Genomic DNA, 27,001 nt, shown 5'->3' with positions numbered 1-27,001 from the left:
CTTCAGAGACATCTAAGCTAACCCATAACTGATCAAAAATTTCCTTGACTATATATATCCCATAAATGGTAGTGGTCATCTAGCTTTCATTTGAAGAATGCTAATGAATGGGGATCTCTCTCTCTCTCTCTCTCTCTCTCTCTCTCTCTCTCTCTCTCTCTCTCTCTCTCTCTCTCTCTCTCTCTCTTCTCCCCCCCTTCCTCCATCCCTCCCTCTCTCTCCTCTCTCTTGTTCTCTCTCCTCTCCCTCTCTTTCTCTCTCTCTCTTTGCATCTCTCTCTCTCTCTCTGTTGTTTCCCCCCAGCTCACCTCAACTATGAAGCGATTCCATTCATAATGACCCAAAGAAGTTACATGCCTATACATCTGACACAATCTGTCAATGAAAGGAAATCATCTCTATTATTGCCATGAATATTGAAGGGTAGCACTGGGTCTCCCTGGCAGCATGGCCTTCATTAACTAGGAAAACAATGAACTACCTGAACTCAGACTTTGCACTTACGGGGCAGCCTCTAGAGTGGGTTTAGATACAAAAATGTCAATCTCTAGTCATAACGATTATTGCCCAAAGTCCTCAATTTAGTCCTGGACAAATTAATTACTAAATGTTATACCCATCTGGTAATTTCTTATATAAAGGAAAATCTCAATCTGCCACAAATACTGCAAATGGGAGTACAGAAATATTAAAGATAATACCGACCCCACCCATGTCAAGTACCACCGAATACTTATACATCCAAGATTTTAGGAAATTTCCCTAAACAAAGACCACTGTGTTGAAGGAGAAAAGTCTATTAAAAATTATTGAAGTTTGGGACAGGACCAGCTAAAAATCAGTCTGGCATTTCTGACATGAAAGTCTGATTTGGAGCTTGAAATAGTTACAAAAAGGCAATTTTCCTTTAAGTCTAATAAACACTCCCTTAGGTCTAGTATTGAGTTTTATATTTAATTGTACTTTCTTGCTTTCCAAAATAATTTGCTTGTGTATGTAAGGACAAAAGATTTCTGTATATGGCTGAACAGAGGTTAATCATGCATAGCAGACAGCTGCAGAGGGCCCAAAGAACAGATCTTTGGGTGAGTGAGGCAACCCTTAGGCAGTTGAATAAATTGGTATCTGTATCATATCTATCTACGCACACATCTATACACACATATGTATATTCACAAACACATATATGAATATATTTATCACCACTTAAAATAGAAGTGAAAACCTTCTCTACCTTCCATTCTAATCTTACACTAACAATTATTTTCTTTGTGATATTTAATAGAATTATTAGTTAAAAGGACTAGGAGTTTCTGAAAGTTTTGAATAATTTTAGAAAGGGAATGGTAAAGGATTTTCAGAAACTCACAAATTAAGTTCCATAATTCCTCCATTTAAAAGCTCTAACTCCCATCATGTTTGAAACTAATATTTTAAAGGGGAATAAAAAAAACAAACTCTAAATTTCCTATGGAAACAGAAGAGAAACAAAACTATTACTGGATATATACATACATGTATACATATATGTATACACACACATATATACTAAATACAGGGTAGAATTTAACTCCCATCTTTCCTAAGAAGCAAAGTTCTAAGCTGGCATGTTGTCAGAAAGGTAACATACATTTAGGAAAAAATGTTGAGGATGTTGACTCCTTTCTGAGACTATACTGAGAGTATAAACTCCATGTTAAAATGTAAGGTCAGACCAATCTAAATGGTTTTCTAAACTTAAACCTTTTCAGAAAACCCTCTGATGGGAAAATAAAAGGATATTGCACTTCCGGAAAAAGGTGAAATATCAGACATATCTTGGAGATCACCACACTCAGATTTTATGAGAGATAAGGAGAGACCTTCAGCTGTGCTGGGCGGATGTGCTGGTGAACAAGGGTGGTGGTTCATGTGATGGGATGACATCTTGGTCCTCAGACTTGCTGTCTCCCTAGTTAAGTCTAAGGATTCTGGGGAGGCTCTGTCTTTCCCAGGAAAGGAGGCAGAGGGAGCACCTAATGGATTCTGAAATGGGTAGGCCATCAGTGGGAGAGGGAAAGGATGGCGGAAAGAAGATGTGGTGAAGCCTGTGGTGGTGGAAAGTGGAGACTGGTGCAGAGACTGATGGTGGCCACCAGCCGGTGGGCCAGAGGCAGATTGGTCAGACGAGTTTTTGCGAACAACTAGGGGCAGTGCTTCTGTTTGGTCTGTGGAGCTTGGCATTTGCATGGTGCCAAAGGTGTCCAGGGGGTTTGGAATGATGACATCACCAAAGCACTGTAGGCGCTGGTTGGCGGTGTGGAAGTTATGGTTTTCCCCGTTGACTGCAAATCTTGCCTGAGGGATCTGAAGAGGTGGGAAGACCTGAGGAAGCTGGCGGGAGGGTTTGGATGAAAAGACTTTCACCACAGTGTCCACAACTTGTGACATGGCAGTATTCAGTTCCTGTTTTAAGGTCTCAGCCAAATGCTTGCCTTCTGAATGTAAAGAGTTTGGCCCTTGGTCTCTCTCTTTATTACCCTCTCTTTTAGGCTTATTTTCAGCTATTTCTTGCTCCCTAATTAGGGCCCTGGCTCGGTCAATAAACTGCCCTGGGTCCAACTCACACATCTCGTTATCTGACCTTCCCACTGAGTCCTGGGCCCTCACATCCAGGATTTCCGAATGCATGCTGTCTTCAGACAGGTTACCATCTTCATCATTTTCAGAATCAGTGCTGTCATAGATTTGGTAGAACTTTTCCTGCAGCTGGCGCAGCTGTTTCTGCATGTCCTCCAGCTGCTGTTTCAGCTGTCGGCGCTCCTCTCGCTTCTGTTCTTTTCGAGCTGAAACCAGCTGCTGGAAACTCTGCTGCTGCTGTTGAGGCAGCTTTTGCTTGCGTTTGTTTTCTCGGTAACTTTCTCGGGGACTTACAGACTGTGGAGCCATCTCTCTCTCATTTTCATTGCCCCTTAATGCCACACTAGGGGAATGGCTCATACCCCGAATTATATTCTCAACCCGGGCGCGTTTAGCTCTCAGGTGCTCATCACATAACCGATCCATATCAAACTGGCTCATAGTAGGCCTGCCAAAAGGGGAAAGACACTCTGGGGGGCTGTCTCTTGAAGAGTTGCTGCATATATCCTCCTGATGTACTTCTGAGCCTGTACTGGAGAGACCGCTGGCTTGGAAACTGGGCTCTGTGCCACCATTTTTGTTCATGTTATTTTTCAACAGCTGGGAAATTATGGTTGCTCCTGGAAAAGGCATCATGGCATCTTCATACGAGTTCGCCCTCTTCAGCAGCTTGCGGAGTACATTTGACTTTTCCCCATCTGCATGCTGCACCACTGAATACTCAACATCCTGCTCGGAACCTTGGGGATTCATGGCACTAAAAAACGTTGCTCTTGCCTTAGCAAAAAATGCAGATGCTGTCCCTACCGTCCTTTTCACTCCAATGTCAACTCTTCTTCTCTTGGTTTGCCTGCTTAAGAGGGCTGTGCTGTCATGGTCAGGCATCACTGGACTGTTATTGTGCCATCTTCAAAAGCTCGTCAGCTGGGCACAGCTCAAGAATCCCGGGACCCTGGCCAACAGAACAAAAGGACTGATGAATCATTTTCTTTAAATTTCTCCAAATTTCCTGACCTCAATCCTGAATAAAATGCAAAATGCATAGGCTCTGGGATTTATGGCACATTACAATTATTGCAATTTATTATGCACTCTGCTTGAAATGAAACATTTTTAAATATTTCTGCTCCACTGGTTTAAGATGGATTAAGATTTAAAAAAAAAAGGCAAAAACTGCTTAAGCACCAGTAATATGATTCTCTTGCACAAATGCCTAAAATGATACTGTTTATCTTCAGAAGAAAGAGTAGATTATAAGAACACGGCCTCTGACCAAATTTTTTTTTTAATTAAATTTGGGGCATTGAGTAATAATCCAAAAGAAGATGAAAGTAGCCCTTTCTTAATATGTAACACAAAATCAAAAATCTCTAAAAAATTTGGATAAAAATTCAATTTCTGCCTAAAATTTGTTGTGGTTTTAATGCTATAGAAGAAAAATCTTGTCAAATCAGTGTGGAAAGTTGGCACATCCCCTTTAACTTAACTGAGTAGGATTTTTTAAATGGATTAAAATTACTCTGTTTGACTTATATATAGGAAGGGAGAATCCTACAAAGTAAATGACCAATTTAACATTGAAATTAAAATGGAAAGAATACTTTTATATATCTCCTTGTTTAGCATAGATATTTGGACCAATAATAATCAACCAAAAATATAGTCAGTGATATTATATCCTAATATTAGTTATGTTATTATTGTAAGCTGTGTCCTTTTTATGAATTAATTTCTTTCAAAGTTAGTTCCACTGGAAAGGATATTTTTTAGATCATTTTAACATATATTTTTAAAATGGAAATATAGAATAATACATTTTAGCATAAATAACAATAACATTTTCAGCACTAGTCTTTTTTCAGAATCTGCTTCAAAAATTATGACTTGAATCCCCCAAACAGGCTTTTTACATACAAATTTTTTGTTAAACAGATTCTTATTTCCTGCACCAAGCTAAAAAAATAGAGAGAACCTAAAAGAAAATCTAGAAAGATGAAAGAAAAATCACAGCATCAATCAAATGTGTGAAAAGGAAAGTACCTTCTCTTAAAATGAATTCTCATTGTTTCCCAGAAACACAATATAAAGAGAGAACATACTTCTTTGCATTTTATAAAAGACTCAACATAATTTGGGACTTATTAACTAATGATGCTAGACTCAAATTTCATATAAACTACTAGATATCATATCCTTTTGGTTACAATTAACACTATACTAAGAAAATGAAAATATTTTTCATGCTGCATTTATCTAATATTAAACTTCACATTTGCTTAACAGAGCACATCTTCACAATAACAGGGTATATTGCCAAAGGCAGCATGCAGGCTTTTTGGAACAGCTCCCATCTCTTTCGGTTCACCTGTAAAAACATCTACGTGCTCCCTAGGATTGCATCTGTGGCTAGTTTTAAAGAATGACTATCCATGCAAATAGGCATAATTTCAGCATGAAATAACCTGTAAAAATCAAGAAAATGTTCAATGCTTAGATAGTAACAATGTGCAAAGCGTCAAAGTTCCTCCTGCCGTCTTTGCCCACGGTGTTTGGATGGGCTAAAAAGCAATTTCAGAAATTCTCTTTTAGATTGTTATGAAAGAAATACTATGCCTGCTTACATTTCAAACTCTTTGCACTCAAGAGGACAAAATGGATCCTCTGAATTAAGATGGGAAAACTTAATACTTTGCTCCAAATGCAATACTGAATGTTGTAGATATATAGAAATTATTAATGTAATCAGTTAGCTACAGAAAATCAGAAGCACAATTGCAAGACCCATGGAGACATACTATAGATGCAATTAACTTAGACCTGGAAGATCAGAATATAATTGACAGGTAACCAAAAGATCTAAAAACATACATATATAGTGAGAGAGACATATGTGAGATATATAGTGAGAGAGACAGTGAATATCAACACATGATCAAAACTATACGGGAGATCAGAGGAAGATATGAGAAATTTGGGGGAAGGGGAAAGAGGTGAAAGGTAGAACTTTGTTTTCACATTAACTTTCCAAAGATGAAGACCCTTGACAGTTTTTAACATTTACCTTTTTCTTTGTTCAAATGCTTGGAGTTCACCTCCATCTGTAAAACTCATAAAAATGCACTGGTTCCCAATCAAAACCTTTTGCATACTTTCTGTGTCTTGTCCTTTGCTTCTACTTACCTCCACACCTAATCTGGAATTTCTTTTTAGCTAGTCCTTGTCATAGAGACATCATCTTTGAGACAGTGGCTCAGGAAATTGCATACTGCTATGAGAAAGAGCATAAGGTCATCCTCAGGCATCCTTCCTTTCCAGCTGCCATTTTCTTTTCATGTCAACTGTACTTCCTCTCATCTAACCCAGGTATCAACAGCTGTATCCCAGCATCTCATATGTGCCAAGAGGAGGTGCATTCTTCCTAAGGTTCTGGGATGTGATAGTGCTCTGTCTGTCTGTCTTTCTCTTTCATCCTTTCCATAGGATGAATGGCAATTAAACATTTTTCTTCAGGCAACAAACACTACAATAATCTAAGGACTCTCCTAAATCTATTCAACTAAAAGGATTTTTGGAAATTCTGTTTCAACTTGCCATCATTTTCAGACCTAATATTGACAAATTTCTAGCATGTATTTTTGAAGCACTGATACATATATTAAGAAAATTTGGGCACATTGGGCTCCATGTCTTTATGAACATTGCCATTTTAGAATTCATTTCTAACCAAATAAATAGAGAAGAATAATATGCAAACTGATTCAAAGAGAATGTAACATTTGTTCTACTGACCTGAGAGTAATAGTGTTTGAATGATAAACTCATGAAGGTAAGGCCAGATGATGATTCTAGCCACGAACCTTCTATTTCTTTAGCACTGTTCCATAATTCATAAATGTATGAGAAGATAGCTACCATATCAGGATTCCCTTCTAAATGATCTATAAACTACTTTTATATATGTATGCATATACATATATAATGCTTCCATGATTTCATATTTCAAAATTCTTTAGAGGGTCATTTCAACGATTATTGACCAATGGTATTTACCTCTCAGTTGAGAGCATCTGAAAACTTTTTACAATAGCTATACTAAACAGATAGCGTTAATTGTGCAGGCTACCGATTTTCATTTTAGTTTAATTTTAACATTTCTACTTAGCATAAATTGTAATGAATATATGTTTGTACAAAAGGGTAAATATTTTTATCATAAGGATATAGAAAAACAGCAAGAAAATCTGAGCTAAGAAAGATTAGTGACTAGCTATCTACATGTCCCTCCTAAATATTACTTTAGTTATTATTAAAATGCACATGCGATTTTGTTTTTTGTTAAGCAGTTATTTCGCTATCCCTATTGGCATGCAAAAACTTCAAATAGCCTATGATTTGAAAACTGTCATAGAACAGGAGTGCAGACATATCAGATTTATACAGAAAAAGCCTAGATAATGTTAAATAAGGAAAGAACAGCTTCAAAAGATTTTTTAGTAAAATTTTAAGTGTCTTGTCAATTTGACATAATCTTTAGGAAAACCAAGGTTCAAGGGCTAACAAATGAAGACTATTTAGTAATAAATTCCAGGGAAACATTAGTATATTAATTTATTAATGGAATGTTCTCTTCTTTTACAAAAGAAGAGGTTACTTTTACTGTAGCTATATTTGCAGAGCAAGACTGAGCTTAGAGGATTCTCTAGATGGTTTAAGCAAAATAATTTGTTATGGGGGAGAGAAGAGAGAAGGTTTTTTTTACTGAATTATTTAGATTAGCTGTCTCTACTGATCAAATTACTTGAATAAATTGTTCAACTCTCCACTTGACTTCATCTGTAGATATAGCCTTTGGATGAGAGTCTAACTGACTTAGGTCAATGTGGTTATGAAATCGAAATAGAATGTCATTAATAGAGAACATTTTAATTGATCTAGCAATGCATAAATCTGAGGGAAAAAATCAGGTGAATTAAGTGCCCCCAAATCACTTAGCTGTCCCCAGTAATACTGAAATGTGACAAGTTCAATTCTTCTAATTAGCAACTTTTTCTTTGTGGTAGTTTCTCCTTCCTATTAGTGGCACAAATGTTCTGACATTTACTTTCAGGAACCCATTACCCCCCAATTACTACTTCAATTAGTTATGATTGTATTGCCAATAGTGCCTATCATAGTAACAGAGTTCTGAAGTAATGACTACTTCATTATTAAGATTCTTCCACATCATCAAAAATTTCTTAAATTTTTCACCTGTGAAATGTCTGATTTTAGGTTTACGATAAAAGCAATGCCATCCATCCTTTAAGAATAAGTATAATGGCTATGCTGAGTACCAAAGACTTACAGGTAAGCATTTTCACATGCATTTTTAAATTAGTAATTCACTCAGCTATCAAATAAGATAATAATAAATCCCAAAAGGAAAAAAAAACATACATTTCTCTTCTTTAAAGAGTATCTAAATAATCATTAAATTATCTGCAACGTATACTCAATAATATCCCATGAAGCCTTATAACTCACTAGGCAATAAGGATCATAAACTTCCTAGCCTACATTGCCTTTCCAATTTAGGTGTGAAGTCAGAATCCTGAGATCAAATATCAATCATAACCAACTTTTACATTATTAAAAATGAGTAACCTTCCTATAATGTAACTTGTGAAACCCAAATCTTAAAAATTACCAATACTATCAGTTACAAATATACTACAGTCCTAGAATTTTACTAAGGAATTAGTGAGAAGAGGATTCATTAGTCTCTTAAATAACTAAAGAGTAAGCCTAAGTATACATAGACTAAGGCAGAACATACTTTAAGATTTCAAGTATTGCTTAGAAAAGGAAGCTGTTGGGAAAGGGCAAAAGTGTGAACAAAGATTATATGAGATATGGCTGTACCATATTATTTTAGAATACTGTGATTAAGCTTAACAGAACAATACAAGGTAGACTCACAAACTTACAGATAAGCTTCCACCACGGCAAACTTTGTTAAAAATAAAACAAATGAACCTGGCCATAAATAAAATTTTAGACATGTGAAAACTTCAAAAACAACTAGGGAAAAGGTCATGAAAACACAGATGTATGTATGTATGTAAGCCTAAAGAATAAATGCTGAATGCAATTCCATCCTCATGGAAACAATAACAAAACAAAATTTTAAAAAATCCACCCACCTAACTTACTACCATGCAATTCATTTTATTTAAAGAAGCACACAAACCAGGTGAAAAAAGAAATGAGCTAGTTTCTAAGACTTCACGCTGTTAGTTAGAAGGGATCAGGTTCTACTGTCTTTTCTCCCCCAACTCTTTAATATTTTTCACTGGAATTTAATCTGGCCATTCACATAGAACAATTCTATTTTGTACACACATGTACATGTTGGATACATCTACACCCTTTTCTGAATCTTTTTCTTTTGCTTCTCTACATACAACCACCATCCAGTTTCATAATGCCACAAGTTTTTTTGAGATACTCTTCACCATTAACAGACTATATTTTTCATTAAAGAAGAATGCGACTTCAGAGTTTATACTTTAGGTTTTCTTCCACAGGTAAAGCAGTGTCTAGGGCATCCATTCTGAATCATGCCTGATGTAATGTCAGTCACATCCTACTTTCTAGAAGGTAGCATTTTATAAATAATCCACATTCTCTTTCCTTTAACTATGCACCTTTTCATTAAATCGTGAGTATATATACAGACTTATTGCTTATTCTTTCTGAACAGGTATAAGACATACTACAATGATAAACTTTAACAGTGCCAGAGAGATTTGATTTTGGTGTTATCACTGGGGTATGTGTACACACACACACACACACACACACACACACACACACACACACACACACCTCCATGGCTTTCAAAAGAAATGTAAAAAAGAACTCTTTCTGCTTTCCTCTTGCCTTTTCTCTTGATAAGCCAAATGCAAACCTGGGAGGATAAACATAAGTGAAACAGAACACAGGCAAGTGAAGGAACAGGCAATGTCTGCCCTTCCACCTGCTGCCCAAAGTATTTGTGTGGGGGGTGGAGTGGGGAGGGGGTGGCTGTGCCTGCCTGGAAGACAGGAGTCTAAGAAGAGTCCAGGCAAGGGGCTGCCAAAGACCTCTTAAAAAATATCACATGGCAGTTTCAAAACCCACCAGCAGCTTAATTATTCTCGGCCTGAACAATCCTATCAACCAGGACACTCATAAATTCTTAAACCTCGACAACCCTCAAGCACTGTGGTTTGGGTCTGCATAGAGAGAGAGACAAACACAGGGGAACTTGCACCTGTCTTTCTTGACACAACACACCTGTCTAGCCTTGCCCATGCGCACTTTGTTAACAGACCTCAGTTAGATAAAGGAAATATAAAGAGAGATATCATTTAAAAGACAGGAGGTGGCTGGAGAAGAGAAGGGGCATAAAAGACAAGGCATCTCTCTCTTTTACTTTAAGAGAAGGATACTTGCCAATAGTTTTTCATTTTCTTTGCTCAAAGGGAGATAAACCACACACACACACACACACATACACAAACACACAAATATATATTCTTGGAAAAATACAAACAAACAGGTGAGTCCTCAGCTTTCCCTGGGGCTAAGGGTGCAGAGTTGCCAAGAATGCCAGTTTCACACCCCAACCTGTCTCCTTGAGTTATTTTAAACTATTCCCCCATCCCCCTAGCCTCCCCTCCCTTTAGTCCAGATTTCAGTCTGTCTGTGCCTTTCTCCTAAATGCTCACTCTCAGCTTCAGCTCTGGGAGAATCTGTGTAAGGAAAGAGACTGTGATGGGAAAGATTGTCCAGAGGAGCTTGAAATAGCTATTAAAAAACCACCCTTTCCTCCCAACCTTCACTTTCAGCCGGAGCAGTAAATAACCTGCTGGCTCATCCAAATGCATAGAAGGTAGAGGGAAAAACTCAAAAAGCATTCAAGGACTATCTCCCCCTACCCACCAGCTCTACACACATTTTAAAGATCTCTCTTCCGATTCTCAGTCCAGGAAAAGAGCAGATTTCTCTTTTCCTCTTTTATTTGCCCAAGCTATCCATCTCATCTTTGTGCACTCCTCCCTTCCCAGCCCTCCTAACTAGACTAAGAGAGGACAAACTCTAGGTACCATTTCCATTGGACGCTGGTTCTTCCTAAACATCAGAAACTGACAAGAGTAACTGGGGAGGGGGGAGGGGAGTCCTTTGGCTCTGGAATCAGCCACCCAAGAACATTCACTTCCCCCAACTCTGGCCCCTAAAACTCTTTTTCTCCATCACCGATTCTCAAACCTGCCCACTCTAACATGCGACGACACCCCTCAAATCAAGAAGTCTTACCCCCTAAACTTGACTCAGCAACTCCATCCAGCTGATCCAAACGCACACTATTTCATTGAATCCATTTCTAAATTTCTGGAAAACAGGCTTCATTTCCCCCCCCCCCCCCGTGACAATGTCTTTGAAAAGAAAGTAATCATGTCCCATCTTTCCCTCCCCCCTCCCTCTGCCCCTTTGCTGGGGTTAAAAAAGGAGCAGGGAAAGGTATGCAAATGACAAGCAAATTGGAGAGAGAAGAATGGCAGCTATAATAAACAAGACAAAGAGAAAGGACACGGGGACTAGACTAGGAGTTTGGGGGGGGGTGCGGGAGAAGAGAGAGGAAGCGGTTTGGAGAAAAGGAGCAGTTCGGAGTAACAATCCCCACCTTGAATTTCCTCTCTCCAAAGAAGGGGGATGGGGTGTAGAGAAGAAAAAGAAGAAAGCTTCCCCTCAAGCCTCAAAAAAACAGTAAACAAAAGGTGACAAGATCAAGAGACAAGAAACAGCAATATCGACCTCCCATCCTTTCCAGCCACCACCACCATCAAGAGAAAAAAAAATTGTAAAAACGCGCACACACACACACACACACACACACACATACACACACAACCAAATCACTTACTCTTTAGGAACTGGGAAGACTAGAGTGATGAGTCCCACTGAGGCTCCTGGTTAGAAATCATTAGGGTTTATTTTATTATGGTTCATTTAAATAATTGCATTTTCCCCTGGAAGAAAAATTTACATGGATATGAGTAATATAAGTCCTTTTTCCCCCTTTCTCATTCAAGAAAAAAGCCATTATAAGTGCTTTTTTTTTTTTTAAGGAGGGGGACGTAGGAGGGGTAAGAAGATACTTACTCAGTGCAAAAAGCGATGGAACTGAGCCTCTCTCTCTCTCTTTCTCTCTCTCTTTTTGTTTTTTTGTTTGTTTGGTTTTTTTGCCGGTGGAAAGAGAGTGGAAAATACACACGCGCGCACACACACACGCTGATGTCTTGCTGCTGCTGATATTGTAATTTGACAAGGGAGGGTGAATGTGTGTGCGAGAGGAAGAGTAGGAGTGAGTGAAAGAGAGAGAAAGAAGAGAGAGGAGCGAACGAGAAGGGGAGGAGAGGAGAAGAGGGGAGAGAAGAGGGAAGAGGAGAAGGGAGAAGAGAGGAGCGAGGAACGACAGCGAGAGGAGAGGGAGGGAGACAGACCCAGGGAGAGCTCTTTTGCGCCGCTCTGCTTTGCCTGGCTGCAATGGTGTATAATTTCAGAGCGCTCACACAGCTGAGCTTCGCTCCACAAGATTTACTTTAAGACACAGCTGAAGGAAACAGGAAGACTGCACGTCACAGTCTGACTGACGTACCCAGACTCAGCACCCAATCGGGAGGCGCCTTCGGATTCAAGGGGGGATAGAGAGGCAAGAGAACTTGGGAGGAAAAAAAAATAAAAGGGGTGGGGGAGATGTGAAAAAGAGGAGGAGAGAGGGACACCCCCCCCCCCCCAGTCCTCGCCGCCTTCCACCCCTCCTCCATCCCTCCGAGCACTCTCCCTCCCCGCCCCCTCCTCCCCCTAGACTCTCTCTCTCACACACAGAGTCCCCCGTCCCTTCCCCTGTTGCAAAGAAGGATCCTAGATCACCACCACATCGGGGGCTTCGGGGAAGCTAGCCGTTTGCGAGTTGATGCAAAGCGAGCTGATGAGTTCGAGCAGCTCCCTCTTAAGACTTTGTCTTCTTGGACTCTTTTCTTCTTCTTCGCAGAACTGATCGAGCCCCCAGAGAGGTCAATCGCTCCTCAGATTTGGGGAAAGAAGGCACAGAGAAGTAGATCGGAAGAGTAGGGTGTTGCAGGGAACTGGAATGGGAGGATGGGGAGGGAGAAGGGAGGGAGGAATCTACCCAAACTATCCCATTTACTAAGTAATCATGTGAAGTACATCAGAATGTCACTTTTGCTTCTCTCCTCTCCTCTCCTCTCCTCTCCTCTCCTCTCCTCTCCTCTCCTCTCCTCTCCTCTCCTCTCCTCTCCTCTCCTCTCCTCTCCTCTCCTCTCCTCTCCTCTCCTCTCCTCTCTCCTCTCCTCTCCTCTCCTCTCCTCTCCTCTCCTCTCCTCTCCTCTCCTCTCCTCTCCTCTCCTCTTTTCTCTTCTTCTCTCCTCTTTTCTCGGACGTGGGATGATATGCAGGTAGATTTGGTGGGGAAAAAATGTTCGACATTTCACAGTTCCCCATAAACACTGAATATAGTGGGAAAAATAAGAATTGCCCAAGTTCCAGGCAATTGCCCTACATTTCTTGGGAGAAGTAGATGCACTTGACTACCTCTGAGAGCATCATCTTCACTTTTATATTCAGCAATCTTCTTAAAAGACCTAAGAATTACCCAATAATTTCATTGCATTCCACAAAGAATAACTTAGTTTGCTTCCACGTAAAATGGGGGGGGGGGGTCTACCTAAATTATCTTTTAGTTTTCTCCTAGCTCTGACACTTTATGACTTGGTAACGTGTCCTAGGGTGATGGAAAGAAGATAGATTACTGCACTTCTGACCAACTTGGACAACTTGAGCCCGGATAGCAAACTGGGAAGCTCTTTAGGAAAGTGGTTTCATCTTCTTAAATGTGAGGCATCAAAACAATACCGAAAGAAAACTTCAATTTGACATTATTGAGAGACACACAGAGAGACACAGAGAAGCTCAGAGACAAAGAAACAGATACATAGAAAAGATAAAGAATATGAACTTGAAATGAATCGTTAGGACTTTCAAGATGCAAATATGAAGGAAGGGTATCATTGGGTTAAAGTTACTGTTCTACCTTTCAAGAGAAATAGAATAAATGTTTATTTTTTAATAAAGTCATTGAGTTTATGACTTCAGGGTCCTATAGAAGTGAAGACTTGGAAAGATTGAGAAGCCGAAAACAATTCATACCTTGCCTATTAAATACCGATTGAACTACACTCCGTTTTTTTTGTTGTTGATTTTTTTTTGGTCATTTGGAGAGGATCCGCATTTATTTTTCTCCGCAAGAGAACTCGGAATTTAATCAGATCAAAGGTTGTGATCATTCTTTGCACCTCAACTATTATGGCAGATTTATGAAGTGTGTTAATAGTAAACAGCCAGAACACCACCAACCACCACAGCAGCCCCTCCCGAACACACACACACAGGAGCACACGCCCCTTTTCTTGGACGCTTTTAATTTCAGCCACAGAACCGTCAAACTGTGAGAAGGATATTAAAAGTTCTCTTTTTTAAAGAAATAACGATGATAACTCGTCCAAGTCAAGCACCGCAGGAAACTTTCTGGCACAGAATTAAAACATTGGAGAGGAGCAGAAAAATTAAACCGGCCAGGTTAAATCTCTTCGGCAAAGATGAAAAAAAGAGATCCCGGGGAAAGTCAGTCTACATAATACTCCAGTCCTTACCCTGGGGACACACACACACACACACACACACACACACACACACACACACACCACACATACACACACACAGACTACACAAAACATACTCCCCCCACCCCCCAGTGTATAACAATTTAGTTGGAGTGGGAGAATCTAGATTTTGGAGTAGAAGGACTCGTCAGAATTTCCATCAGATACAGGGACTTAATAATACCCTTATCAAGTATTTTCGAGAAAATCTGGTGTGTTTGGGAGAAATTTGAGTCCCAGGATATAGTATACTTCATTCGTTTCTTTTCTTTTCTTTTTCTTTCTTTTTTTTGGGGGGGGGAGGGGGCGTTAAGAATCACAGATTCTAAATGGAAGCGAGTGCCAACTCCCAAGGAAATTGGTAGGAGTCAGGGAGACGTGCCCTCTACACCTTAAAGCCATCTGCCCAGTCTGGCATTTGAAACAACAGGGCGAGGAAGGGGGAGGGGGAGGAGTAGGGGAGACAAGCTCCCCCAGAGGATTAAGACCTGGACTTTTCTTCGGAAACAAATTAGTTGAACTTTAGCCTAAAAGTTCATTTCTATTGTTCTGAACTCAGATGCAAACTACACACAACACACACACACACACACAAACATACACACACACACCCCACTCATTCATACACTCACCCTAAGGAACTGTCTGAGGAAAAAGTTCCTGAGGCGGTTTCTATTCCTTTATCAGATTCAGTGGACGGTGCAACTTTGGAGGGACTTGTGTTAAAGGGTCCGAGATGCAATTTTGCTCTCTCTTCTTTCCGGCTGCTCCTGGTTTCCCACTCTGCTCCAGTTACTCCTTCTATACCTCCCTACTGCTCCCCTGCGCAATTTGCTGCACTCTGTGAGTCTTTCTCAGTTCTATAGCCTGCCTTAGCTGTTCAAAAGCGGGCTTAACTGAAATAAGAACGCAACCAAACGCAAGAGTAAGAGACCCTGAAAGCAAGCTCTAAGCCTGCCACTTCTGTTATGAAGATTTCGCTTGTGGAATCCTATTGCCCTGTCCCTTACTATGGGAAATACATGTACCATTTAAAATCTTTCTCTTTTCAAACTGGGCCACCATTTCTTCCTTTCTTATTCTTGTTCCTAAAAGAAGCAAGGCACAAGGCCCTTGTCTCTCCTATCTGATATGATTCTCCCATCTGTTTTCTTCAGAGGAAGGGGTCCGGTAAGCCTGGAGACTAGACCAGATAGGAATTATCTTTGAAAACAAGCAGCTATTGGTTTAACATGACACCCTCCTTCCAATTCCAAGAAGCTTAAAGTTTATAAAAGTTTCGCAGCTTCTTCTATTACAAATTTAAGGAGCCTTTGCTGTTGATGAATTTGTTTATTTACCATTAGAAATAATGTTACTTTGGCCTGTAGGTTAAATAAATGAACTTCGCCTTAGTGTTTCCATCGTGGAGTGAATTTTTTTCCTCTCGTTTCTTTGCTTGAACTGAATGGGTGAGAAAGCGACTCCATCATTTAAAACATCAATTACTACCAAACTTCATAAAATCCCAACCTGGTTTTATTCCTTCTGGGGATCGCGATCTGATCTCGTTACCAGAACAAGAGGCATCGGTGTGGATTTCAGGAGACAACCTCTAATGATCTTGATAGACACACCAGCGCACACAGGCTCTCGGACTGGTACACAAACACACTCACACGGAAAGAGCTAGGAAGAAAAGCCAACCCTTAGGGCTAGCGCCTGGCCCCGTACTGAGTCACAGACTGTCTATCTCCCAGGGAGTTCTAATTCACGGATGCCCCGAGGAAAAGCCAAATCTATAACCTGCATTGGTTCCGAAAAAAAAACAGAAAGGGGAAAAAAGTGAAATGCCACAAGATCAGTAGCAAGTAGCAGCTGCGGAGATTCTCTCTTGGGAACCCCACAGCTTATGAGCCTCCAGAGTAATGTTTGTTTAACCAACAGCTTTCAAAGTAAACAGAAGCGAATCACTTCATAGAACTTGAAGTACAAACCTTAGAAGGGTTTCCGGGCCTTGGGGGATAGTAGTGGCGTTTGTTTGTGGGAAAGGTCTCCCGAAAAAAAAAAAAAAAGGAGACTTTCCTCCTCCTGGCACCCTCCCGCTTATCCCTCACCTAGAGCAGGCCCTAGAGGAATCCAAACCAAATTCAGTCAAAGAACACAATACTATCTTCGAACTTGATTAAAATCTTCTCGGGGTTACCTCTCCCAATTCTTCCTCCCCCAACCACTTACTTGGAAGGATCACCTTTCTTTTAATATTTTACAATAGCGTCCCCTTCCCCCAACACACACGCAGGGGGAGGGGGTAGGAGGACTTAAAAAGAGGGAAATTCCCTGTCCTGGATTCTTATGGAAGACCGTCTAAAGTGGATCTTTTCCACGCCAACCCCGGTTTTGCCTCAGGCATCAAACTTTCCAGTACCAAGATATTAACAGATGGTGGTAAGCACATGGTGAGATGTTACTTACATAATCCAGCCATTTCGCTTGGGCCTTGGAGAGCGCATGGGATTCACCAGACAGCGGCGCATTTTGAAGGTTTTTTGCTGAGCTCCTCCTCCCTTACCCCCGCCAACCATCACCTTTATCTACCCTCTTTCCATCTCTATGTGGTCCGGGATGAGAAGGGGGCTCCATCTGAAGGGAGAAAAACCACCCGTACAAAAGTTTTAAGTCATCACGCAGTGAAGAAGCTGGAAGGTCATGCGAGGGGTGGGGTTGGGTGGTACGGGGTAGGGGGGAAGGAAGTGGAGGAATTGGATACTGAGAAGAACTGCTAGCCTCTTTTTTACTCCAGGGTCCCTACTTCATTGAAAACGATAAGATTTACGGGGCCCCCAGGCCCAAGCCTTCCCTAGCATGCAGATTAGCTCGTCATTAGGTCTCCTAGAAGGCCCGTGGAAGAGGGGATGGTGGCCTGAGGACAAGGAAAGAGGGGTCAAAAACGCCTGGAGGGAGACGGATCCTGCAATAAAAGTTCAGACAAGGCCCTGAGGTCGGGGCAGACCTATTTGGCTTTGGTACTGCTATGATTTGAGGTCTTTAAAAAACAAAACAAAACAAAAAACAAACAAACATCTTAGACAACTTTGTCTTTACTGTTGGACCAGCGGCTCTCTAGACCAGTGTGCTCCGAGTATTCTATCTTTGTGCAGAGTAACACTTTTGACCAAGATAGTGCCTTCCTTCAGCTCAGTCTAAGGCTTTGGGGCCAACTAGGCAATGAATGAACTTCCATTCTAGCTTGGTAAACGGTGAGGAGAGTTTTTCTTCCATCTTTTCCTAGCCTACATTCCCCCTTTAAGCCCTCCACCTTTATCTTGTCCCCTGGGTCTGCGAGGCTCCTTTCCAAGCTGGGAGGCGGCGGACGCTGCTGTAGTTAGCACCCTCCTCTGGTTTTGGAAGCCTCCTCAGCGAGAGGGGTTCGGAGGATTTGATTGCGCCTCCCTGGGCGCATCCCTCCCCCAGCTCCAGGGGCTTGGGTCCCACTCACGCGCAACCTTCCCAAACAGCTTGCCCACCTCCCCCTCCTCCAGTGGCCCTGCCATTGTCTGGAGAAAGGAGACAGCCTTCCTAGTCAGTGTTCGCTCTTGAAGGTCCTTCCTTCCATCCCCACTGGGCCCAGAGCTTTCTTTCTCAGCGAGACGCCTGGGGGGAGGGGGAAGAGGGGGAGACCGGGAGGAGGCACCTGCTTCTTGCAAAGCCAAGAAGGGAAAAGAAGAAAATCTGTGACCACCCTTAAATTGTCTTTAGTCCCATGTGCTCATTACTAACTGCTATTCATAGCATTCTATGCGGTGTGGTTAGTCAGGGAACATGCATAGAACTTGAGTGTGTGAGAGGGGGGAGTAGGACTGGGGGAAGTCTTTATTCCTAGGCTGAGAAAGCACAGAGAGTGTGAGATTCCCGACATTTATCCCCCCCCCCCCCAGGGGATAAAAATCCTCTCCCTCCGGCCTCACCACCTTCCCTTTCTTTAACATTAGATGTTGTGACCCACAGTTCTGTTTGTAGCCACAAATCTGGAGGCTAATTGCTTGTGACTCGCTGGTCTCCTTAGCTGTCCTTCGCTTTCTTTGCCTTTTCTTAATCATTTCAAGGGTGCAAATTCAGGGGACATACATTTTTTAAATGGCTTTGGTCACAGGAGCTTGATTTATCTGCAGTGTCTGTAGCCCTCAAAAGATTCATTCACAAGGAGAGGGTTTGAACCCGCTAGGTGCAAGCAGCGACTAGCTGAGGGATGTCTAAAAATTTCTTCCCGTTGATATTTTGGACAAAATAACACAAAAGGTTGCATTTTGATGAGGCAGGTATTTGGGACAGAGGGCCAGATTCACATTATTTTACAAATTGGGTGGGGTTTTGGGGTGTGTGTGTGAGGAAGGAGCTAAATGTCTGGCATCATTTTAAGATCAAAGGAAAGCACAAGCTTATTGGTCTCAAAATTGACATTTAAGAATTTCTAAAATAGTTCTCCCACATGCACAATGGTTCTTCCACTAACCATTTCAATCTCCCTATGTCTAAATGTCTTCCTCTGTAAAATGAGATGGATTAAACAGCTTCAATATTTGATTCTGAGATGCTTTCCTGCAGTAGAATTGTGACTTATCTTTAGGTGTTTATAAATATGTCTACATACATATTCACAGACACACCGATAGGATCACTAGTAATTTTCTCATGAAAACAGGCAATCATACATACAATCTCTATGAAAGCTCATGTCAAAATGATCTAGGTTACCCTTACCTGTTTAAGCCTCCTTCTTTATATAGTTAAGGATCACTCAAGGATTTTGTGAATGTTAAGAATCAAGGCCTTACAAACACTGAACCTACCCATAATTTCCAGCAAATTCCATTTCTAGACAAAAGGGATCACAAAGTTTGCACTCTGCTTTAATTTTTCTTTTTACCCTCCCTGCTTTGTAAATACCAAGGACCTCAAAGAGAAAACTGCTTACTGGACCAAAGAAACCACAGGACAAGAAACCCTATTCAAAAGGAAACAAAAAGTGCCAGTGTTTCCATTTCAAAATACAAATGTACAATTGATTTCATATATTTTCAATGAAGAACCCATTTTTACATAAATTAAACTACTTGATGTTATTGTATTCAAAACAGATATAGAGATATGAGAGAGGTAACAGGATTTTAAACTGATAAATAAAAGTTTAACACATGAAGTCAGCCAAAGACCTCTTGGACCTTCAACAATTCCCTTCACCTTCATGGGTTCTCAATTCTCTTATTTGCAGAATGATGGCATTGGATTAGATGGTTTCTTAGGTCTCTTTGAGTTATAGATTTATAACCATATAATTTCTCACCTAGGCTAAAACTCAAAAGTAACATCCTGGGTTATATTTATGGGAAAAAATAGTAGTGTTTTAGTGTTCTAAGGTAGTTTGGAACTGAAAAAGGGAAGATTTAGGGGAAGAAGTTGGGGAAAATGATAATCATCTTCCAATATTTCAAAGTCTATCATGTGAAAGATGGATTAGTCTTATCCTACTTTGTCCCAGAGGGTAGAACTAGGACCAATGTGAAATTTACAAGCAGTCAGATTTGAACCTAATACAAGGAAGAATTCACTTCTTAAAAATTAAAGATGTTCAAAAGAGAAGGATACTAACTCAAGAGATAGTTAAGTTCTCAGTTACTGAAGGTCTTTAAGAAGAAGCTAGATGGCCTTTTGTCAAGGAAGAAGGAGATTCATGTTACAAGCTGAATTTGTCCTTGGGACCAAGAGTTCTTAAAAACATTTCCTTCATCATGGACTCCTTTGACAGTTGGGGGAAACATAGTGACTGCAATATTATTTTTTAATTTTGAAGAAAATGCTAAATTTCAGTTAGAGACTAGTGAAAATAAAGATGCAATTTCCTCTATTTTGCATGATAATATATGAACAATCCATATCAAATTGCTTTTCAGCTCTGGAAGTGGGGAGGGAAGGGAAGGAGACAATTTGAATATATAACTTTGGAAAACTTATGTGAAAGTTTGCAATTGATAAAATAAAATATTTTTATGATAAAAAAGATGCATCCCACTTCCCCAATAGACTCACTGAAATCTCTTCCTGGACCCAAGTTAAGAACCCATCTAGCAACATGTTAAAATGAAAAGGACACTTTATGTAGTGTCAAAGAATATGGGTTTAAATCATACCTTTGTTATTCATCAGCTATGTGAACTAAGGAAAGCCATAAACTTTTTGGGTTTCAGTTTCTTGTCTGAAAATGACAGTTGAGGTAGATGATTCCTAAGATGATTCCCATTCTACCAAAACCCAATGATTCTATGTTTAAAGTCCTTTCCAACTCTGTACTTCTATAAGAAATAGAATGGGAAAAACTTAGCGGAGAACAAAAAGACCGTAACCATTGTTAGAACACCATTTTAAAATTCTAAGCACTATGTCCTAAAGTTTGTAAATGACTAACATGTCTTAATATGTTTTGCTTTCACTTAGAAGGATAGAGAAGCAAAAAGCATATGCTGTGTGTTTGTATGTATATGTATGTCTGTGTGTATGGATAAGACAAGGAAAGAAGTTTGAGGGTGTTATCCATGGACCTAGAACTTGACTTAAAGACTAGGGTGGGTTATAAGTATTTCTCTACTGAAACTGAAGGACTCTTCTGAAACTTTGAAGGACTAGTCTTGCTTGAATTTGTTATTTTCTTCTGTGTGTGTGTGTGTGTGTGTGTGTGTGTGTGTGTGTGTGTGTACAGAAAGGCACAGAGACAGACACAGACAGAAAGAGAATGAACAAAAGGTGTTCACACATGGCCCAGCAATTCTTAGTATCCCAGGTGAAAAACATGACAAATACAAAGCTCTTAGATCTGGTATATTCAAGATTAGGGAATAAAATCATCCCTCCAAATAATTATCATGTAATAATGGAAAAGAAAACATCTGGGAGAGAGTTGTACAAAGTTAGATGCTATCAGCTGGTTCCCTCTAGATGAAGCACTGGAACAGTTAAATGTCTGCTTGTGTGAGTGCACATGTATGTGTATATATTTCCACAGTGTGTTTTTAAATAGGGAAAGGAGGGAATTGGATCTGGGATGTAACATTAATGTGCTTTTTTCTCTTCCACAATCTTCTAGCCTTGTAGGGGGGATTTGGAGGAGTATCATATTGAAAGGAAAAGGGAGTTTGATAGAGGAAAAATAAGTTTAACAGATGCCATCTTATAAATTCTCACCTTTTTTTCTTATACTCTACATTTCATTCTTGTGTTCAACCTGAGGTCTCTTCAAAACTCCCACTATGAAGGTGATGGGAAAGCAGCTATGAGAGAATGAAGAGACAGGGGAGGAATGGGTAGAGAATGGTCCAGTATACTATATTCCCTGGCTCTTTCCTTGAACTCCTGATTATCTGTTCTGACTTCTCCCCATTTTCCACTTTAAGGCTGGAGATCTTGTTTCCCATGCCCAGGATTGGTTACCCCTTCCCCCATCTTGTTCCTCTGATCCTAGAGAATTAGCTCAGTTTTGTCATAGCTCAGTTCTGATCAAAGTAAGGAATACTTTCAGAAATTTGCATCCTTCTGGAGCTAGATGGAGTTCTGGTTCTCCTGTACTTGACCCATTCTCTCATTAGCCCAGCTTCTTCATCTTTCTTGTTTCCTTTTGTGTAGGGTAAACTTGCTTCTATGAGAACTTCTTTAACTCCTTTAGAGAAGGTGAATTCAAAAACTATAGATAGAGGTTATTCCTTCTCTCCCCAGACATGAAGTATGGATCAGACCCAAGTTTGCAAGTTCTTAGGTTCTTATGTTTCATTCTCTGAGATTCCAAAATCAGCCAATGATTCTAGAAGATTCTGGTTGAGAACAGAGCAAAAGAACATTCTGGTGAAAACTGAAGAGAGGGAAATATATAGTCTTAGGATTAGAGTTAGTTTCAGGTTCAATCAATCAATCAAAAAGCATTGATTGTATGCTAGGAACTGTGCTAGAAGCTGAGAATACAAATCAAGGAATGAAATAATAATCATCTAGCCCAAGCTGTTCATTTTACAGATGAGCAACCTTTGACCCAGGGAGATTGGTTAAGTGACTTGCTTAATGTCACAAAGATGGCAAGTGTTGAACTAGAAAGTGAAGAAACATTTATTAAGTACCTACTGTGCCACTCCCAGTGCTAAGCATTTTACAAATATTTTCCCATTTGATCCTCATGACAGACCTGAGAGGTAGTATTTTTTTTAATTATCCTCATTTTACAACTGTGGTAACTGAGGTAAGTAGCAGTTAAGTTACTTGCCCAGGGTCATACAACTAGTTCTGGAGGCTGGATTTGAACTCAGATCTTCCTAATTCCAGGCTAGTACTCTTTCTACTTTGCCTACCTAAGTAGATTCTGGGTTCAAGAAACCAGGTCATTATACTATCAATAGAGTGTTCTTACAAATAACTTTTCTGATAATTGATAATGGCAATGAGGTCCCTTCTAACTTTCAAATTCTGCTATTTTGTAGTTCTGTGATACTCTTATCAAATATCCTGCTTTGTAATGATCTCTTTTAAAACTCAAAACTACCACAAACAACTCCCCCAAACAAGGTTTCTTCCCTTTCTTTGTCCCTTTGTCCCTTCTGTATCATTTAATCAAGACATGAGGCCTGGGCCATACATTTTTCAGTTGCTTCATCTTAGCAAAAGTTAGAAGGATGAAGAAGTGCTCATTTTGCTTCCTACATATACGCATACATATACACACCCAAACATATATAGATATATATGCCTGTTCATGGCGCATTTCCCCCTTTTGCATGTATCATTTCAAGGTGAACTCTTCAGTGTATTTGGTGGTCCCATTAGAACAAAATGATACAAACTCTCCTAAATCCGTACCCTCACTCAAATAAAGTCATTGCATTGAGGGGGTAAAAATGAAACCATCCATGTGGTGGTTTGCTGGGCGCAGCAGGAGGTAGATGAATTCAAGGATTCTTGTATTGCTGAAAATAGAATTGTAAAAAAAATAATAATAAGGGGGGGCTGGAGAAAGTGAACGAAACTAATCCTATTAAACGTGGTAGCATGTTTCTGTGGCACGCAGGGAGAGATTAAGCACAGGAAAAGGGATAAGTGCTGCTTCAGTTTCACTAAACTAATGTGACAACTTGTCATTGGAAATCTTTACAGCTTGTTAGCAGATGACTAGCTGATTCAGACGTGTTTGTTACCATTTCCTTTGTGTCCCTGGTGAGTTTTTTTAAAATTTTCTTTCTTTTCCTGTTCCTTTCTTACCCATGCCACTCTGTTTTGCTTTTTAATCCTTCGTGTCTCCTTCGAGTCAAAACATTTAGCTGGCTTTAATCAAGATTTTGTTTGGAAGATGTCCCTTGACCTTTTCTCAGCTCCTAGTGGCCTCAAAGGGGATCTCCCTCACTCATTAACCCGAGGGGTGCCCATGGCTTGAGAAATCTTGCTTCACTGGGATGAAATGTCTACTCTGCAATACTCTCCCTTTCTCTTCCATTCTCCCCTCCCTGTCTTTCTTTACTCCTTCTTCCTTTTCCATTTTCTGTCTTCTTTTTTGATTCTATTTCTGTTTTTTTCCCTTTTCTCCACCTTTTCTTTCTCCATTTACTTGACCACCCTCCATTCTCTCTCCCTTTGCCCCCTCCCAATGTCCATTCCCCTTCACATTTATTGTACTTCAATAACTATCTTATTTTTTCCTTCCTTCAGATAATGACAGCCAAATTCATATAGGAAAAGTAATGAGCCTCTGCCAGTTTCCATTCCGTAAGTTGCTCCCTAGGGTTGGGGGTGGGGAGGACAAAGGGCTTGTCCAAACCAAGAGGAAGCAAGTGCTTTTAGACTTGGTCATTTTCTTTTCCAAAGCAGGTGTGTGTTGTTTGCGATGGTGACTCTCTCTCTCTCTCTCTCTCTCTCTCTCTCTCTCTCTCTCTCTCTCTCTCTCTCTCTCTCTCTCTCTCTCTCTCTCTCTCTCTCTCTCTCTCTCTCCCTCCCCCCCCTCTCTCTCTCTCTCTCCCTCCCTCTCTCTCTCTCTCTCTCTCTCTCTCTCTCTCTCTCTCTCTCTCTCTCTCCCTCTCTCTCTCTCTCTTTTTTTCTCTCTCTCTCCCTCTCTCCCTCTCTCCCTCCCTCCCTCCCTCTCTCTCTCTCTCTCTCTCTCTCTCTCTCTCTCTCTCTCTCTCTCTCTCTCTCTCTCTCTCTCTCTCTCTCTCTCTCCTTTTGCATCATCATCTCTCATTTTCCTCTCTCTCTTCCTCCCACCGCCCTCCCCTCTAACTTTCCCCACAGCCTTACCACCAGAGGCGAGATGTTGAGTCAATGGAAAAACAACATTCGCCAACATTAAAGGGAGGCTGTTTAGAAAAGGAAGGCCCTGCTGAGGTGCAGAGGAAGCCTGTGTATTAACACTGGCCACCTCTTATCTGGGGCAGCTGGGCCTGAATCTACCCTTGGTAATTCCCTGGCTTTGCCAAGAGGCGTTCATCGGGCAACCACCTTGATGTGGGCTAATTATCACCCCTCAAGGGATCACTAGCTCCTCGGTAGACACAACTTGTGGTTTGAAGTCCTTTTTTCTCTCCACCCAGTTGCTTAGGTTAAAGCCTGGGTCATTAAGCAGAATTCGGAAGGAAGGGATCACCTTTTAGGCTACCATCTCCAGAAATGCCCCTAGTTTGTGCCTTAGGTCACCTTTTTCCTTTTGTGGGATCCCAGAGATTGCAGGGGCTGTTGGAGCAGTTGTGATGCTGAAATCTTCACTTGCTGCCTTTTCTGACCTCCTAAGCCTGGGGAGGAGTAGGTTAAAATGACCCAAAGGGGGTGGGAATGGGAAAGGCACGTGGGCAGGTTTACCTCTGTTTTACATTGCTTAGTCTTCAGTGTAAAGCGGACTCCCGATGGAAAGATAAGGTTAGCCCCTAATCTGTCAATAATTAACACTCCTGAATGATGGTTGCTGACAGCCAAAGCATGCTAACACCTTGGGAATCATACTTCTATAGGGAAGATAAGATCCTTACATGGTCAGGCTCTTTACAGTGTCACAGGACCCATGAGAGCATCTGCAGCCATCTGGGCATGCCAGTGAAATATTTTTCTTGAGCTAACTCTTGGGAGTATGGGCAGTTTTGTTGAAATTTGTCTCACTTTGGTTAACTCTCATAGCCTCCAGGTGTTTGTGTGTGTGAGCGGTTGTGTGTTGCTAGGTAGGCACCATGCATGTTCTGGTTTAAGGTTGGTTTGGATCAAAGCCTAAGGGCACTCTCATTGCTATGATATTACTTAGCTTAGAGGCCTTTATTTTCTCTCCAGCAAGGACAGATGCAGGTAGTTCTTTCATTCTACTTTCACAGTTCTATTAAGACTTATTTTCTTAATTGTGGGTCTTCATTGTGATCCAATGCACTCAGAATTTTGAATTCGAAAGCAAGAAAAAAAAACTCCATCAAAACAATATGGTTACATCTCTCTCCCTTTTCTGATGTACAAGTTTATAAACAACATCAAATTAGAAACATCAAGAACTTGAGTTAACTCTTAGGAAAGATGATTTATGCTTATTTTCTATTAACTTGTTTGCATGGAACTTAATGTAGTACTTGCTCTATGTGGTATGAACACAATTAGATGATAAGAAATATAGTAACTCTGCATTGGCTAATTGATTTTTTTTAGAACTACAACTATTCATGTAAAAGTTATGAGTTTCCCATATTAGGCAGTTAATTTTGGTATGCTCCACTATAGCTGGCTCTTCATCTTACAAAGGTATATAACATTGGACAAGTTTAGAGAGTGTGGGTGGCTTAGTGAAAGCCCTTTCTCAGCCTGACAAAGTATAGAATTTTAAGCTTTGGAAGTGATCCTAAAATCCATCCAATCTAACTCTTTCCTGAAGCAAGAATCTTTACTGTGACATCTTGATCTGGGGTTATTCAGTATGTGATCAAATATTTCTAGAGGACATAATGCTGTAGTGCATTCCATTTTTGAATAGCTCTATTATAGCTAGATTGGTCCTGGGACAGAATATATATATGATCTGCCTTTGGGCATATAGGAAAACATTTCTAGCTTGACAAGACCTTTTAGACTTTACTATTGTTGATATAATCATTGATAAACTGGGGTTGCCTTATCATGATAAGACATCAGAGATGGATTGCAGTAGAGTTCTTCTAAACATATGTTAAGGTAATACCTTATGACAGATGGGCTGCATAGATAACTTTATTAAATAATCTCTTCAGTAGCAATATGAAACAATAAACCAAGGAAATATATGGTAACCTAGAGTTTTTGCTAGTTCTTTATGGAGAGTGACTGGTGCAATTTCCAAATAGAAGTCTTGAATGCTTTTGTTCCCAAATATTATGATGCTAATTATATCAAGCCCTCAAATATTGCTTCCTCTGTGAAGCACCTAAGTGCTTGAAGGCGGTTTGCTTAATAATCCACACTGGAAAAATAAAGTGGATGAAAATTCATAATGCTTAGTTAGGATATATAGTTTGGATGCATTAGACTCTGTGGATAACTGCCTTTTTAAGTCAGAAAACAGAACTGCATGTCAAAAAGGGGTAGACAGTTGCCCATAGTAAATAGTTATCTATAAA

General features: G+C 40.4%; 1 protein-coding gene and 2 long non-coding RNA genes across 13 annotated transcripts in view; 1 reads left to right on the top strand and 2 right to left on the bottom strand.

Annotated features, from left to right (window-relative positions):
• The window catches only part of PROX1 (prospero homeobox 1), a 60,149-nt gene extending 47,900 nt beyond the window's left edge, over positions 1-12,249 (bottom strand). For 4 of the 10 annotated variants that reach the window (XM_007481380.2, XM_007481382.2, XM_007481383.2 and 1 more), the window contains exons 1-2: positions 11,806-12,249; positions 1,783-3,571 (exon numbers count right to left, since the gene is read on the bottom strand). In XM_007481380.2, coding sequence (XP_007481442.1) covers positions 1,783-3,504 — 1,722 coding nt within the window. In that variant the 5' untranslated portion in view covers positions 3,505-3,571; positions 11,806-12,249. Of the gene's footprint in view, positions 1-1,782; positions 3,572-5,799; positions 10,907-10,959; positions 11,029-11,566; positions 11,673-11,805 lie in introns of those variants that run through there. The other 6 variants (XM_007481381.2, XM_056815916.1, XM_056815913.1 and 3 more) reach the window with 5 other exon arrangements.
• A 158-nt stretch (positions 12,250-12,407) lies between these two features.
• On the top strand, positions 12,408-13,796 carry LOC103100843 (uncharacterized). 2 transcript variants are annotated; one of them, XR_008916213.1, is made up of 2 exons: positions 12,408-12,760; positions 13,452-13,796. It is a non-coding gene; the product is annotated as an uncharacterized LOC103100843 (long non-coding RNA). The 2 variants fall into 2 exon arrangements; XR_461672.3 differs by having other exon boundaries at positions 12,408-12,773.
• On the bottom strand, positions 13,012-24,468 carry LOC130457140 (uncharacterized). Its single transcript, XR_008916214.1, has 2 exons — positions 21,600-24,468; positions 13,012-17,006 (listed from the first exon to the last, which is right to left on the bottom strand). It is a non-coding gene; the product is annotated as an uncharacterized LOC130457140 (long non-coding RNA).
• Between the last annotated feature and the right edge of the window lie 2,533 nt (positions 24,469-27,001).

Source organism: Monodelphis domestica, chromosome 2 (genome assembly GCF_027887165.1).
Source record: "Monodelphis domestica isolate mMonDom1 chromosome 2, mMonDom1.pri, whole genome shotgun sequence".
Classification (NCBI taxonomy): Eukaryota; Metazoa; Chordata; class Mammalia; order Didelphimorphia; family Didelphidae; genus Monodelphis; species Monodelphis domestica.
The sequence above is the reverse complement of the archived record's forward strand: the minus strand, read 5'-3'. Positions and strand labels throughout refer to the sequence as shown.